The following is a 15287-nucleotide window of genomic DNA, read 5'->3' as shown; positions in this document are numbered from 1 at the left end:
CCGATCATATTGTTTGGTTGTCTACAAAAGAAAAAGGTTAAATTCATAACCGAGCCCATGTGGGCTTTTCTTCTGCTCCAGCAGATCCCTGTGACCCTGAATAGGAAGAAGAAGTGGGAAGAGATGAAGGATGGATGGATGCATGGATTTTTACACCTTCCATCCAGATTGAACAGCTACAAGAAAGTCCACATTTGCAGGATTAATAAATTACTTTTTTTTTTTTTCCTACGTACACACACACAGAGGAAGGGAGCGAGAAAGTTCTTCACCACATCACCAGGCTCAACCGACCTCCTACAATCTACAGCAATATACAAGACAGAGTAAAACTCTCACACCAACGTCTCCCTGTCTATCAGTCAGCGGTCAACGTCCGTCCGTCCGTCCGACCAGGGCATGTCCAGTGCACTAACATGGAACAGTTGAACTGTACATACAGTATCTTCACATACCGGTAAAGTTGAAGTCATAATTTAATCTGAATATACCGTATCTTAATATGCTGGTACCAGGTATTCACAGTGACTCTAAAATAAAATTACAAGAGGAAGTTTATACAAGAAAACAGAAGAGTCTGAGAGACATTTGGCATCCGGTTTAGTTTGAGTTTAGTTTGTGGTTTGGAGATTCAGGAAGAGCTGCCGGGCTTTTCGTTGGCACTGAGAAGGAAGCGTTTGTATCCTTGGAGCACGACCCATCACTGGCGAGGTGAGGTAAGGCCGTGTCGGGGTTGGGGGAGGAGGGAGGGCTCTGATTCACCTCCTTATGTTGAGGGACACACAAGCTGGGCAGGCCTAGTGGGATACAGTATGTGCCATGTCCAGTGTTGAGTTTACCAATCAAAAAAAGCTGCAAGGACGGCACAGAAACACACAAACACATCAGAGTGGAATGGTAAGATTTCATCTACCTCTACCACACTGAGGCCGTCAACTAGGGCTGGGCGATATATCGAGATTTTAATATATATCGATATATTTTCAAACGGGATATGGTACGAGACAATATCGTTTATATCGATTATTAATTTTTTTTTTTTTTTTTTTATGATTTTGATATAGCTTATTTTGTGACAAATTGACTTGAATGTTTTATTTGAGATTTGCACAAATGTTTTGTTTTTTTGCACAACCTCAGTGGAAAAGTCTGCCTGTTACTGTCTATATTGTATTAATTGCACAGTGTATTTGAATTTAATTGTTATGCAGGAAAGGGATATTTGTTTTATTTTATTCAAGAAGCATTTCTATTCTATAGTTTATTTTTATTTCATTTGTTTTATACATTTTGATATTGTGCAGACCTCTGTTAATAAAGGTACCTGTGTGACATTTGGCACGAGGCTTTGTATTAAAACTGACTGTTTTTTTAAGGGTTTGCCTCAGAAAAAATGAAGCTAACAGAGAAGCTAACAGAGATGCTAACAGAGATGCTATGCTATAATGCTTTGGGGGAAACCCCAATTATGGCACAGAAAAAATATCGATATATATCGAGTATCGCCATTCAGCTAGAAAATATCGAGATATGACTTTTGGTCCATATCGCCCAGCCCTACCGTCAACGCAAACAATCAACCCGGAAACAGTAACCTGCAGAATATTTCTGCCATTCACTAAAACATCTTTTAAATACAATAATCCTTATTTCACTATCGGGAAACAAGGTGGTTTATTGGCACAGCTAAAGCTATTTCGCCGGCTGAAGAGAGAAGCTGCCCGGTGGCGCGTGCGTGCGTGCGTTGGCCGGCGGGAGCAGATCTTTCCAGGGTTGGCTGCTACAACGGTGAGGTTAGAAGAGCTACAGTCGTGGAAGGGAAGCTGCAGCCGTTCTCTCCTGCCCGAGTTTCTCTTCACAAGAGCTACGAGCCTTTCATTCCTCCAGGAGGGACAAGCGCTTCTTTTTTTTTTTTTTTTTTTCCAGTTTAGGTCCCATTTGCTCATTTTTTTCGTCTCTCTCTCTAAAGAAATTTTTTTTAAATACAGCTTCACAGAGAGGTGAAGAGAGCAGAGAACAATGTCCTTACGTAACGGGCTGCTCTGAGCCGAGTCAGTTAGCATCATTGCATGTTTTGAAGTAGGAGGCCGCCTGCAGGCTTTGAAACTGTCACGTTCCTTTTTTTTTTTGTTTTCCTGCTGTTTTAAATCCCGACCTTCCACAGCGTGTCGGTGCCGGGCAGAGCCAGACCAGACTGCCAGAGAGGATACTGATAATTATTGATCACATATATTGGTGGTGACTCTACAGGACTGTCTCTGAAAATTAGAATATTGTGATAAAGTCCTTTATTTTCTGTAATGCAAAAATGTCATACATTCTAGATTCATTACAAATCAACTGAAATATTGCAAGCCTTTTATTATTTTAATATTGCTGATCATGGCTTACAGTTTGAGAAAACTCAAATATCCTATCTCAAAAAATTAGAATATTCTATGAATCTTAATCTTAAACTCCCACACATTTTAATCCTGATTTTTTTCCTCCTTTTTTTTTTTTTTAAACTCAGTAAAACATATATGTTTATTGTGGGACTTAGGCTAATACAATTTCAGAAGAAGATAATTGTGCATTTTTTTTTTACACATGAATGATCTTTTTTTAACAAAAAGAAAATAATAATGTGAACAATGTTAAGTACTTTAGTAGCGCTTCCATGGAGTTAAGAGGTTGCAGCATCCTATCCTATCTCAAAAAATTTGAATATTCTGTGAATCTTAATCTTAAACTGTAAGCCATGATCAGCAATATTAAAATAATAAAAGGCTTGCAATATTTCAGTTGATTTGTAATGAATCCCGAATGTTTGACATTTTTGTTTTTTTAATTGCATTACAGAAAATAAAGAACTGTATCACAATATTCTTATTTTCTGAGACAGTCCTGTATATCACACAAGACACTGCCACGCATGCTATACCGTGTCTCCCACTCCTAATTGCCACTTCTTATACTTAAGTGCTACAAAGCCAAGCTTGTCAATTATTTCAGACAAGGATCACAGCATCCCAACACACACACACACACACACACACACACGCACACACACACACGCACACACACACACACACAGCAGCTTGCTCTGGTCAGTTGTGAATGTCATCACGGGGTGCTGATAATGTCTTATTCTCTTTTTTTTTCTTTTAGGTGCTGATTTTCACACCCCGTCACCAGCAGGCGGTCCACACTTTCAGGACACAGGCCGTGCTGTGTGTTTTTACTTTTGTAGCTATACATGGATTTAGAGAAGGGTGCTGAGCAGGAGAAGCCAGTTTTTAGGGTGCGTGCATGAAGCCGTGAAGCTAACAGGGCTTGTTGACGTTGCACAGCAGCTCGGTGACTTTGATGAGGCGGGCCACTGTGGTCTGCGACTCCTCCTGCAGCCGCTGGTTGTTCTGCCGGAGGCTCTGCACCTCGGCCTGCAGCACCGCCTTGTCCTCTTGCTCCTGGAAGACATCGGCACACAACAAAACAAAAAGCTGTCGCTCAGATGGCTGTGGCAGGCACGCGCGGAGAGGGCGACAGGTACAGTGCTGGCGCTGAGGGAAACGTGTGTGGGTGCGTGTAAACAGAGAGTAAACGTGAGAGAAGACAAACACAACCGGCAGCACGTCAGACAGCAGTGAGGAAAAAAAAAAAAACGAATTCACAATCCAAAAACTCTGCAGAAACATTGAGTCAATGAACGGATCATATGATAGACAGGATAAATTTGCTTTGTTTTAGTCATTTATCAGGTGAACACAACCAAACATTTGAGGATTCTTCACGGTTGCATATCGTTTATTAAGATCAGTGCTTTAAGGGCTGCTGCTCAGCACCTTATCGCTTACAGTGTGTAGAGGGGCTGCAACTAACCATTACTTTTGTGACTGTACAGTCTTATAATTACTTTTCATTGAAAGAATGGCAAAGCTGATGGGAAACACAATCACAAGTTTTTATGTCCAGGGTGACATCATTAAGTTGATTTTTTATTTTTTTTTAATGGCATAAAACAGAAAAAAAAGTAGCAAAACATCAGATTTAGTTGGATCCTAGAGTGCTATTTCCAAGAAAGTTTGGACTTTATTTAAAAGAAATAAAAAGAGATTAGTAAAAAAAAAAAAAAAACATATTTTTTTTTATAAAATGTATTAATTTTTTTTTAAATAAAAAAATGATTTGATGTTTTTATAAAATGCCTCGGTCTCCTCCCAGAGGAGCTGGAGGAGGCGGCTGGGCGGGGGGAGGTAGCTGCTCCACCCAGGACCCAAACCCAGACAAGCACAAGGAAATGGATGGTAGTTTTTCTATATTTCTTAAAATTGTATTAATTATAATTCACAGTTAAGATGTTTTTTAAACTATAAACTCAATTTTAATTTGGAATGATCCCAGGAGAAACCCTTTTCTCTATAAAAAAAATGAAATAGCAGCAAAGTTGAAGTTTGAAAAGGTGCATGTGAGAAAATCACAACACTTCTGAAACAATGTAATGTGCACATATGAAACCAAAATCTGGATGTTTGCTTATAATGCAGAGCACCACGTGTGGTGTAAATCAAACAGCCCATCAACACAAACGTCTCATACTAAGAGTGGCGGTGATGTGATAGTTGGGGCTGGTTTCGTGGCCGCAGGAACTGCATTTAAGCATGAACTCAAAATGTTTCATGTAAAAACGGCATTTGATCTGTAGTTGGACATATTCATTTTTCACATCCCAGAAACCTGCCAGCTTTTGTTTGCTTGTTACCAACCAAAACTGTTCATTTAGGTTGGTCCAAGAGCCGTCTTTTCTCTTAGTTTTCAATGAAAAGTCATAAACGAGGCCAAAGTTCCTAAACAACGATATGAGAGACTGAAAATAGTATTTTCATTACTACTTTCAGTAAATCATTGCATCATGTTTTATTAGCATTTACATTTGCACAGAATCCAAACTTTTTTGGAAATTGAGTTTTAAATGAATAACTGATTGAATTGTCAAAAAGAGCTGATTCATTTGCCGTTTAATCAACTCCGTTAAATGATTTGCTAAGTGGAAAAATATCCATCACATTAATCAGTGGTGAAAACAGTTATAGTTGCAGTCGTAACTCGAGGACTTCACGGTTGAAAATGTGTCATAGAACTGAGAGAAACATCATGCTTTGTACATACATAGACATACACAGAGACAGTATTGGGAGAAAAAAAAAAAGATTTTCAACATAAGGTCCACTTGTCTGCAGCAGAACGAGCAACTCCATCTGCTGCGTAAAGTCGAGTTTATCGTGTATGAAAGAAGTGGAAAATGTAAGTGGACTTTGTGTTGAGAATTGTTTCGTAAGGCAGCTGCGATCCAGGTACAAAAGAAGAGCTTGAGTCATCACATACAGTAAAATCTGAGGCATGAACAGGACAGGTAAGCATTGCAACGCAGACTTACGTCTGGTGGAAATGTGCAGAAAAAAGTATTGATGACAGCATTAAAGAAGTTCTCATAAATAAATATAAAAATGTAACATACTGGAGTATTAAAAAAAAACAATCTGAGAATGTGTCTGTACACAAAATTATAAATAAATAAATGCATTTAAAAGTGTTTTTGTCTTTCATACATCTTTTTACTGAGTCAGCAGTGGCTTGAAGTTTGTTTGCACGAATGGCAAAGATTTGTAAACACACAGCTGCAATCGCCAAATAGAAATCTTCTTGCTCCAGAGACAGAAGCTGAGCAAAGTAAAGACTTAATTTCTACCTGCTGACTCTTTAGTGCAGCTTGATAACATTTTATCACAGGGAATAACATTCATGGAAGTCAAAGCACCTTTTGCAGGTCATCCTGCAGCTTCTTCAGCATGGCCTCCAGCTGCGATACCTTCTCCTCTAGGTGGCCGGGAGAGTCGCTGCAGCAGAGAGAAGCAATGGCAACATGTCAAAAGCAGCTGCAGACCTGTGGGGCTTGGAATCACAGATGCATAAATAGAAACTAAAGTGCCGTTTGGGTCCGTTTAGTTTCCAAACAACTAAATCAACAAATGTTTTCCCAGGCTGTGGCCCTGGTGGCCGTAGAGCACTGGACGTTGTTTAGGTTCCCTCTAATGAAACCTGTCATCCTCACAGGTAAATATATACCGTACACATTCATATTTTCTGGACTATAAGCCACTTCTTTCTATTCAGGATCTCAAGGATCTGCCGGAGCTCATCTCTCATTGAGCAAAAGGCCGGAGTACACCTACTATTAGTTTAGCTATTTAAAAGTTCAATTGCTAAACTACCGTATTTTCTGGACTATAAGCCGCACCTGCATACAAGCCGCATCCGCTCTATTTAAAAAAAAAAAAAAGATATGCAAGCTGCAGATATTTATGTTGTTAGATTAGATATTTACTACCTGTACAGAAGGATTTTGAACTGTAAATGATGTACATGTTTGTACCTAAATAGATCCTTTTCTAACAGTGTCTTTTAACACGGCAGCAACTTTGCTGATTAAAACGGGACAGAACCAAGAGAAAATAACCAGTATTTATTTATCTGTTTATCTGTTTGAAATCTCCTTCTACATACTTCTATCTGCTAAAGAAGAAGTAGCGTATTCCTCTTTGCATTTATTTTGTCTTAGTTTTGATTCTAATTTTGATTTTGATTTGATTCTAAGTTAGAGCGGCCCGAGCGGTGGAAGAAAAATCCACAGAATAGCAGCACCTTTGTATAAGCTGCACGGTTGAAAACCTATGAAAAAAGTAGCGGCTTATAGTCCAGAAAATACGGTATTCAGGAAAGTCACTCGGAGTGAGCGCAGTCATCCCATGATGCATTTCATCTCACTGCAGTGATCAATCAATCAATCAATCAATCAATCAATCAATCAATCAATCACTTTATTTGTCCCCAAGGGGGCGATTAGTTTCGCGACAGGAGAAGCACACAATGGTAAATATACATAAAATATACATAATAAGTTACAATAGGTTACACATCATAGTACAGACCTAAGCTTAAGAGGGAAGGCTTTTTCACCCACAACCTTTTCCTTCCGGCATTTAAAAGAACAATAGCGGAGGAACAAAGGAGTGTTTGTATCTGTTAGTCTTTGCAAAAGGGAGTGTAAGCAGTAACTGATGGTAGAAACTGAAACTGTTTATTAAGGGATGTGAGAATCAGACAACATGGAGTTCTTGATCAGCTGTTTGTTATAAAGTTCTTGTAAAGTTTGTTGAGCCGACCCAATGATTTTACTGCTTAGACTGACAACCTTATTGAGCAAGTTTCTGTCTTTGACCTTCAAGGATCGAAACCAACAAATGAAAGAAAAAGTGATAACAGATTCAATGAAAGAACGATAAAACATAGTCATCAGGGAAGAATCCCCCTGGAATTTAGAAAGTTTTCGAAGACAAAAAAGGCGCTGCTGCTGCTTTTCTTATGTATTGAGTCTGAATTTTTTCCAAATGACAGTTTGTTGTCAATAATAGTGCCTAAATATTTATAGGACTCAACAATTTCAACTTCTTCACCCTCAATCACTTTACTTACAGGAGAGGGCTGCACGCATCTGAAATCAATACACATACAAATAATGACTACACCCTGTGGAACACGGGGCAGATGTCCCCTGATATAGAACAACATGGCATTGTTTGTAAAGTCTTGCTAGTGCTGCATGTTAGAACGGGCGCAGGTCTAACCCTGGTCTAACCCTGGTCTAACCCAGTACCATCACTGGTAACCCTAACCCTAACCCTGGTCTAACCCTCTACCATCACTGGTAACCCTAACCCTAACCCTAACCCTGGTCTAACCCTCTACCATCACTGGTAACCCTAACCCTAACCCTGGTCTAACCCTCTACCATCACTGGTAACCCTAACCCTAACCCTAACCCTGGTCAAACCCTCTACCATCACTGGTAACCCTAACCCTAACCCTGGTCTAACCCTCTACCATCACTGGTAACCCTAACCCTAACCCTGGTCTAACCCTCTACCATCACTGGTAACCCTAACCCTAACCCTGGTCTAACCCTCTACCATCACTGGTAACCCTAACCCTAACCCTGGTCTAACCCTCTACCATCACTGGTAACCCTAACCCTAACCCTGGTCTAACCCTCTACCATCACTGGTAACCCTAACCCTAACCCTGGTCTAACCCTGTACCATCACTGGTAACCCTAACCCTAACCCTGGTCTAACCCTCTACCATCACTGGTAACCCTAACCCTAACCCTGGTCTAACCCTCTACCATCACTGGTAACCCTAACCCTAACCCTAACCCTGGTCTAACCCTCTACCATCACTGGTAACCCTAACCCTAACCCTGGTCTAACCCTCTACCATCACTGGTAACCCTAACCCTAACCCTAACCCTGGTCTAACCCTCTACCATCACTGGTAACCCTAACCCTAACCCTGGTCTAACCCTAACCCTAACCCTAACCCTGTACCATCACTGGTAACCCTTCACCCTAACCCTAAACCCTAACCCTGGTCTAACCCTGTACCATCACTGGTAACCCTAACCCTAACCCTAACCCTGGTCTAACCCTCTACCATCACTGGTAACCCTAACCCTAACCCTGGTCTAACCCTGTACCGTCACTGGTAACCCTAACCCTAACCCTAACCCTGGTCTAACCCTCTACCATCACTGGTAACCCTAACCCTAACCCTAACCCTAACCCTGGTCTAACCCTGTACCATCACTGGTAACCCTTCACCCTAACCCTAAACCCTAACCCTGGTCTAACCCTGTACCATCACTGGTAACCCTAACACTAACCCTGGTCTAACCCTGTACCATCACTGCCACTGCTTTCTGGACCTGATAACAGTCTGGAAGCTCCTCTGTGCTCTTTGGTGTGGAGCCTTCTTCCAGAAACATCTGAAACACTGGGGAGTCTCTGTGTTTCACTGTGCAAATGTTCTTTATTACCTCTGAGCCCAAAGATGTTGCAGATGGAAGATCGAAGGGTGAAGGGGTGCTTGACAAAAGCTTGGTTAAGGTTAACATTTCAGGGATGCAGTGGCATTTATATATATATATATATATATATATATATATATATATATATATATATATATATATATATATATATATATATATATATATATATATATATATATACATACATACAGGACTGTCTCAGAAAATTAGAATATTGTGATAAAGTCCTTTATTTTCTGTAATGCAAAAATGTCATACATTCTGGATTCATTACAAATCAACTGAAATATTGCAAGCCTTTTATTATTTTAATATTGCTGATTATGGCTTACAGCTTAAGATTAAGATTCCCAGAATATTCTAATTTTTTGAGATAGTATATTTGAGTTTTCTTAAGCTGTAAGCCATGATCAGCAATATTAAAATAATAAAAGGCTTGCAATATTTCAGTTGATTTGTAATGAATCCACAATGTATGACATTTTTGCATTACAGAAAATAAAGGACTTTATCACAATATTCAAATTTTCTGAGACAGTCCTGTATGTATATATATATATATATATATATATATATATATATATATATATATATATATATATATATATATATATATATATATATATAGATAGATATAGATATAGATATATATATAGATATAGATATAGATATATATATATATATAGATATATATATATAAATAAAAATAAAATGATGCATATCTTGGAAGAGAAGAGTGAGGCGAGTAAAGTACAAAAGAAAGCTAAAATGGATCTGAGCCGTGGGTTTACAGATAGATGCTCGTGGCAGTGAGTCTTACAGTCGAGGGAACGGACCCAGACACGGCAGGCTGACTACAAAGCTGTAGAACAATAAAGCTTCATCTTTAGGTACAGTATGTTCCGGACGACCCACCTGTCCTTTGAGTCCCTCAGTCTCCCGTCAGTCTGGTCTGCTCCGGCTTGAGAAGAGTCTCCAGCTTTGCGGTCTGTAATAAGGAACATTATCCAATAATACGGTTATACATTTTCATCAAACAGGGAGCTTATCTTCAGAGGAGAACATGAAGCTATCTATTTACTCCATAAAGCAACACAATGGTGTAGAGTGCAGATCCTTTGTGCAAAAATGTCCTTTCTATGTCAAACACGCCTACATGTCTAGAAAAACGGAGACACCTAAACAGCTTGTTTCAAATCCATGCTATAACAACCTTCTTTTCTCTGAAGGTGTTTCAAAGATTACCCTTGATTCAGCATGAATGAAAGCAGACACTGCTTGTTGTCATTTTCCCATTTCATCCTAAAGGTGCTGGAAGTTTAATTGCAGGACCGTCATGGTCTTCATTTGTCAGATTCTGGCCTTGAGCACTGGGACATTTTCAGATCTAAATAAGTATAAAGTCCTGCTCAAACTGCTGCAATAAAGCCCCTTTTTAATTAACGTGCTATTGCACATCCAGGCCTCAGAAGTTCACTTGGGTCATAGTGTCTAATATTAGGTAAATAGTAGAACATCTACCGTTTTTCATCATTCACTGCATGTTTTTCATACAAGTGCAGTTAAAAAAAACAATGTGACAGATACTAAGTATCCCCATGATTCAACAGCATGTGCATCCACTTAAAGAAACTTTAGCAAGGTGAAGTAATCAGTTCCCGTATGAGTTCATCAGTTTCTCACATCAATGTGGAGACATTTTGGCTCATTTGTTTCTCCAGTTTTGCTTCAGCTGATTGGGGTTTTTAGGCATCTGTTTATGTAAAAAAGAGGATCTGCACACTTGGATCAATGCAATAATGTTTAATAAATCAACCAAGCTTTCGGTCAGAAGACATTCATCAGGGTAATAGTCAGCACATGAGTTCAGTGAACAATCTTATGTGGTTCATCAAGGCAATCAGCAGCACCTGTGCTGCACCACTCGCTTTCGTCATAAAATGCAGTGCCCTTAGCCCTACCATAATAGGTCCACGACAGATCTGAAAAAAGGTGAGTTTTGCTATAATATGGATTAGGGCTGTTCGATTTTGCCCAAAAATAAAATCTCGATTTTTTTTCTCTCAAAATCCGATTTTCGATTACGATTACGATTATTTTGTGAATTGACAAAAGGCAAAGAAATGATTTCAAATATGCTGTTTTTTTATTGAACATTTGCCCCATTGGGCTTTAAGTGCAAACTTTGCTCTTATTAAACCAAAAATGAATGAATAAAGTGCAAAACTCTGTAAAATAAGTTGAAAAAAAGTTTTAAAAAATATAATAAAATATAGTTTTATCTCTGAAAAAAAAATCAGCAAATCAGCACTTGCAAACATACAGTAAGTTATATTTCCAATTAAATAAAACAAGACATTTTCTAATTAAACTAAACTGGGTCTTTGCATGCTAAATAATAATGCAACCCATGAAGGAGGTAGAGGTGTGTAATGTCAGTCATTACATTTGCTGTTCACATTTGCAAGGAACACGAGCCGGTCTACCACATCTGGCTTGAGGGATGCCCGGTGGCATGTTACAACGCCCCCTCCTACACTAAAGAGCCTCTCCGATGGGGCACTTGTCGCAGGTATTGAGAGGTATTTCCATCAATCATTAATATGGTATCAATCATTAATGTGTGCAGACAAGGTTAAAAAAAAAAAAAAAAAGTGAAAAATCGATTTTACGATTTTCACGTTTTAACATCGTTCTAATTACATAATCGCGATTACGATTTAAAATCGATTAATCGAACAGCCCTAATATGGATTTTTGTAGATCTGTCGTGGACCTATTATGGTAGGGCTAAGGGCACTGCATTTTATGACGATTTGCCTGATGTTTATGCAGTGTCTTCACTCTTTATTGAGTGAAGACACTGCATAAATTATTATTATTGATGTGTATATATATTTTAATTTTTCTTTCTCTATGGTTTAGTCTTTTTCTCTTTTGTCTAGTTGTTGTTGTCAGCCTATGGTTCTTGTGCAATGTTCCTTTTACTTGTACTCTATTGCTTTGTAGAGAGGACTACATTTCCTGCTTCTGAACTACATCTCCCATCTTGGTGGGAGTGGTGCAGCAGGTGCTGCTGATTGCCTTGATGAACCACATAAGATTGTTCACTGAACTCATGTGCTGACTATTACCCTGATGAAGGTCTTCTGACTGAAAGCTTGGTTGATTTATTAAAGATTCTTGCATTGATCCAAGTGTGCAGATCCTCTTTTTTACATAGTTTACACATGGTTTTCTGGCACCTTGGCATATTTTGGTCGTGAGTGCGGTGACTGGCTCTAGGCATCTGTTTATTTATGCAAAGCATTGCAGTCGGGCTGAGGTCTGGACATTTGGCGAGTCCTGTCACCCATTTCCAGCCAGATACCGACACCGTCTGCACGGAGCAGGTACAGCTCAGCTGACTCATGTAAATATTCAAAATAGAGGCCGCGAACATTATTGCTGAAGATCAGAACTGCAATTTACAACAATGCCCACAAGCTACGTTTTATTTTTTTAATTATTATTATTTATTTTTTTTACACAAAAATACACACAAAGTACGGAAGAGTATTAGGGCCATGCAGGAGAAAAAAACATTTGAGAGGGGAAGATTTTTTTTTATTGTGCACTTTGAGAAAAAAGTTGAAATGTCGAGATAATTGTTGAAATACAATTTGGTGAATAAAGTGGAAATATCTTCTCTGGCCCATCTAGTCCAGTCAGCAGAGCGACTGACAGCTCTGCAGCAGCAGCCGTAACTAACTAACTACATTTAACTAACTTGCATCCTCAGAGTGGAACGTTAAGGTTACGTTTCTGAGGTTATGCAACTGCATATGTGTGATACGTGTTTCAAATCAATATCGTAAAGCCAATTATTGTATTCTGAACCTTGTTACCAACCTAACATAATTCAAATAGTCAACACAACTGAAATTTTGACTTTTTTCTCAACATTTTGACTTTTTTCTCGAAGTGCATAATGAAAAAAAATCGTCCTCTAAAATATTATTTTTATCTTTCTCCTGCCTGGCCTTAATACTCTTCCGTAGACAAAGACATCCCACTGGATGGGAAAAATCAGGATAAAAATGTGTGGGGGGGGGTCCATCTCCTTCCCTGATGAACTGCAGTGTCAGTAAGAAAATTCAGAATGTGTACTGCACTTTCCATTATTTTTCTGTCTGCATATATATTAATGGTTGGTAAAATATGTTGGTAAAAACCTAAGGCATATATATATATATATATGCATTTTTAGCATATAATATATATCATATATATTTATATATATATATATATATATATATATATATATATATTTTTTTTTTTTTTTTGCATTTTTTGCATCTGCATTTCCATGATAACAGCCAAGCAGAGGTGCGTGCTCCTCACCCTCTCGGGACAAGGCCTCCAGGATGCTGCGGCAGGCTGTTGCCAGGTCAGCGATTGACTGCCACTCCTCTTCGGTCGTATCTGTGGTCTCCGAGAGAACTAGGAAAAAGAGGAAACGATTCATAATCAGCCACCTGCCACCTGAGCCTTACGGTGTTGGCAGTAATGTGAATAATAGATGGGACAGCAGCCATTGTAAACTGTCCCTGCACTAACACAAACCTCCCACTAGGGGGTGCTGTGGTGCTGACGCCGGGCAGATTCTGGGTAGAGACGTCACGTGTGGAAGCTTTGTGCCTTTTTTTTTTTTTTTGTAACTGCGCATGTCACCAGTCCCTGTTATTTATTATATGGATAACTTGGATCCTAAATATTCAAACATTATCCACCTGGTGTTTATTTTGGGTAAATATCATATTCACACTTGTAAGTGGAGTGAAAATACTCATTACTCATTACATTTACCAACTACTTTAAATCTATGAAAAAGATTGATAATATGAATAGGGTTGGCAAGAAACTGTACTCATCCATAACTCAGTCCTTGCTCTTTTGATTTTATTGTACCTTGCTGTCCTTGTGCTTTTTGTTTGTTTTGTTTGTTTTTGTTTCTTGTGTGAATGTGTTATCTTCACCATTGTTGCTGCAATTATTTCCTAATTTTATACCTTTTTCACCCTGCCTTGATCTGTACATTCTTTGTGCAACAGAATGAATAAATAAATAAATATATATATATATGTGTGGGTCAATGACGTGACGCCTATATTTTCCGAAAAACAGATTTTTTTTCAATTCAAAAAAGGTTTAAATGGATAAAAAAATACCATATATATGAACTACCTGTCCCACATATGGACTCACTTGAATTTTACAAAAAATACTAGCTATTTGGGATTTTGTTGTTGTTTTAAGTGTCAAAATGTAATGTGGTGCGACCGTCCGACCAGGACTCTTGTTTTGAAAACTATTTTTGAAATCACTCTAAATGTATTTAAATCAATCTTCTGCCCTATCTGGCATGATTTCCTAAATGTCTTGTAGTGTATATATTTATATATTTCCATCATAATATACAAACAAAGTTTGACTGATGATGTCCATTTTATGAAATATCATGTGACGCGACCATTAAAATAACCATTTTTTTATAATACTGAATCATGGTTGCACCACATGACTTTTTTTAAGGCTAGTGCCAATTCATCTTGACAAAAATCACTTAATTTAAAAGTTTTATATGAATTTATGTGTACACAACATTCTTAATGTTTGAACTACTGCAATAGATATTCTTTTTTTTATTATTTTAAAATTGACCTGTTGAAAATCCTTATTCGTCATTGACCCATATATATATATAGATATGTATATTTCCGTTTGGTTCAGTTGCCGGGGTTCCTGCGGACCCCCTAAACCCCTAACAGAATGCAGTGGAAAAAAAATCAGTGGCGTTAGAAACCACCCACACAAAAATCAGAGGAATCTGATGAGAAGATGACCAAGTGTGCACTTGGGGGGTCAAACGATGAGTCTCATAGACTGGGTGAGGCCGAGCAGATGGTGGGAGAGGAGAGGGGTTCCTTGATTTGGGGCCGCCTAACACTCCACCCCCCCCACCACCCATCTGTCCTGCTTTTATCTGTGTCCTGGCAGGGGGGCAGCAGCGCAGGGCTCATATTAGATTAGTGGAACAGGGGCCGTGTGTAGAAAACAGGGGGAACAAAGGGGAAGCAGTGGGCACTCGAGGGAGGATAATGGAGAGAGGGATTTATGGCAGATAAAACCTGGAAAAAGAAATCTGTGGTTCAAACCAGGCAGAGGTGATTTGGAAACATTCGTAATCGTGTCATTCTGGCATCATTTGAGCAATTGTGCCAGCTGGTAGGTCTCATAGTGGGACTTTGTTTTGAGGTCTTAATCAAGGTCAGAATATCTCTGTGACCTCCTAATAGATTTCCTACTTTTCTCTTTTAAATGC

The 15287-nt window shown here is 38.8% G+C and overlaps 1 protein-coding gene across 1 annotated transcript in view; it reads right to left on the bottom strand.

Annotated features, from left to right (window-relative positions):
- Positions 1-2863: 2863 nt before the first annotated feature.
- LOC133460166 (signal-induced proliferation-associated 1-like protein 2) overlaps positions 2864-15287 on the bottom strand; it is a 37322-nt gene continuing 24898 nt past the window's right edge. Inside the window, exons 13-16 of the mRNA XM_061740728.1 lie at positions 13307-13405; positions 9839-9911; positions 5798-5876; positions 2864-3449 (exon numbers count right to left, since the gene is read on the bottom strand). Coding sequence (XP_061596712.1) covers positions 3306-3449; positions 5798-5876; positions 9839-9911; positions 13307-13405 — 395 coding nt within the window. The 3' untranslated portion in view covers positions 2864-3305. The remainder of the gene's footprint in view (positions 3450-5797; positions 5877-9838; positions 9912-13306; positions 13406-15287) is intronic.

Source organism: Cololabis saira, chromosome 14 (genome assembly GCF_033807715.1).
Source record: "Cololabis saira isolate AMF1-May2022 chromosome 14, fColSai1.1, whole genome shotgun sequence".
In the NCBI taxonomy this organism is placed as follows: Eukaryota; Metazoa; Chordata; class Actinopteri; order Beloniformes; family Belonidae; genus Cololabis; species Cololabis saira.
This window is presented reverse-complemented; position numbering and strand designations above follow the sequence as displayed.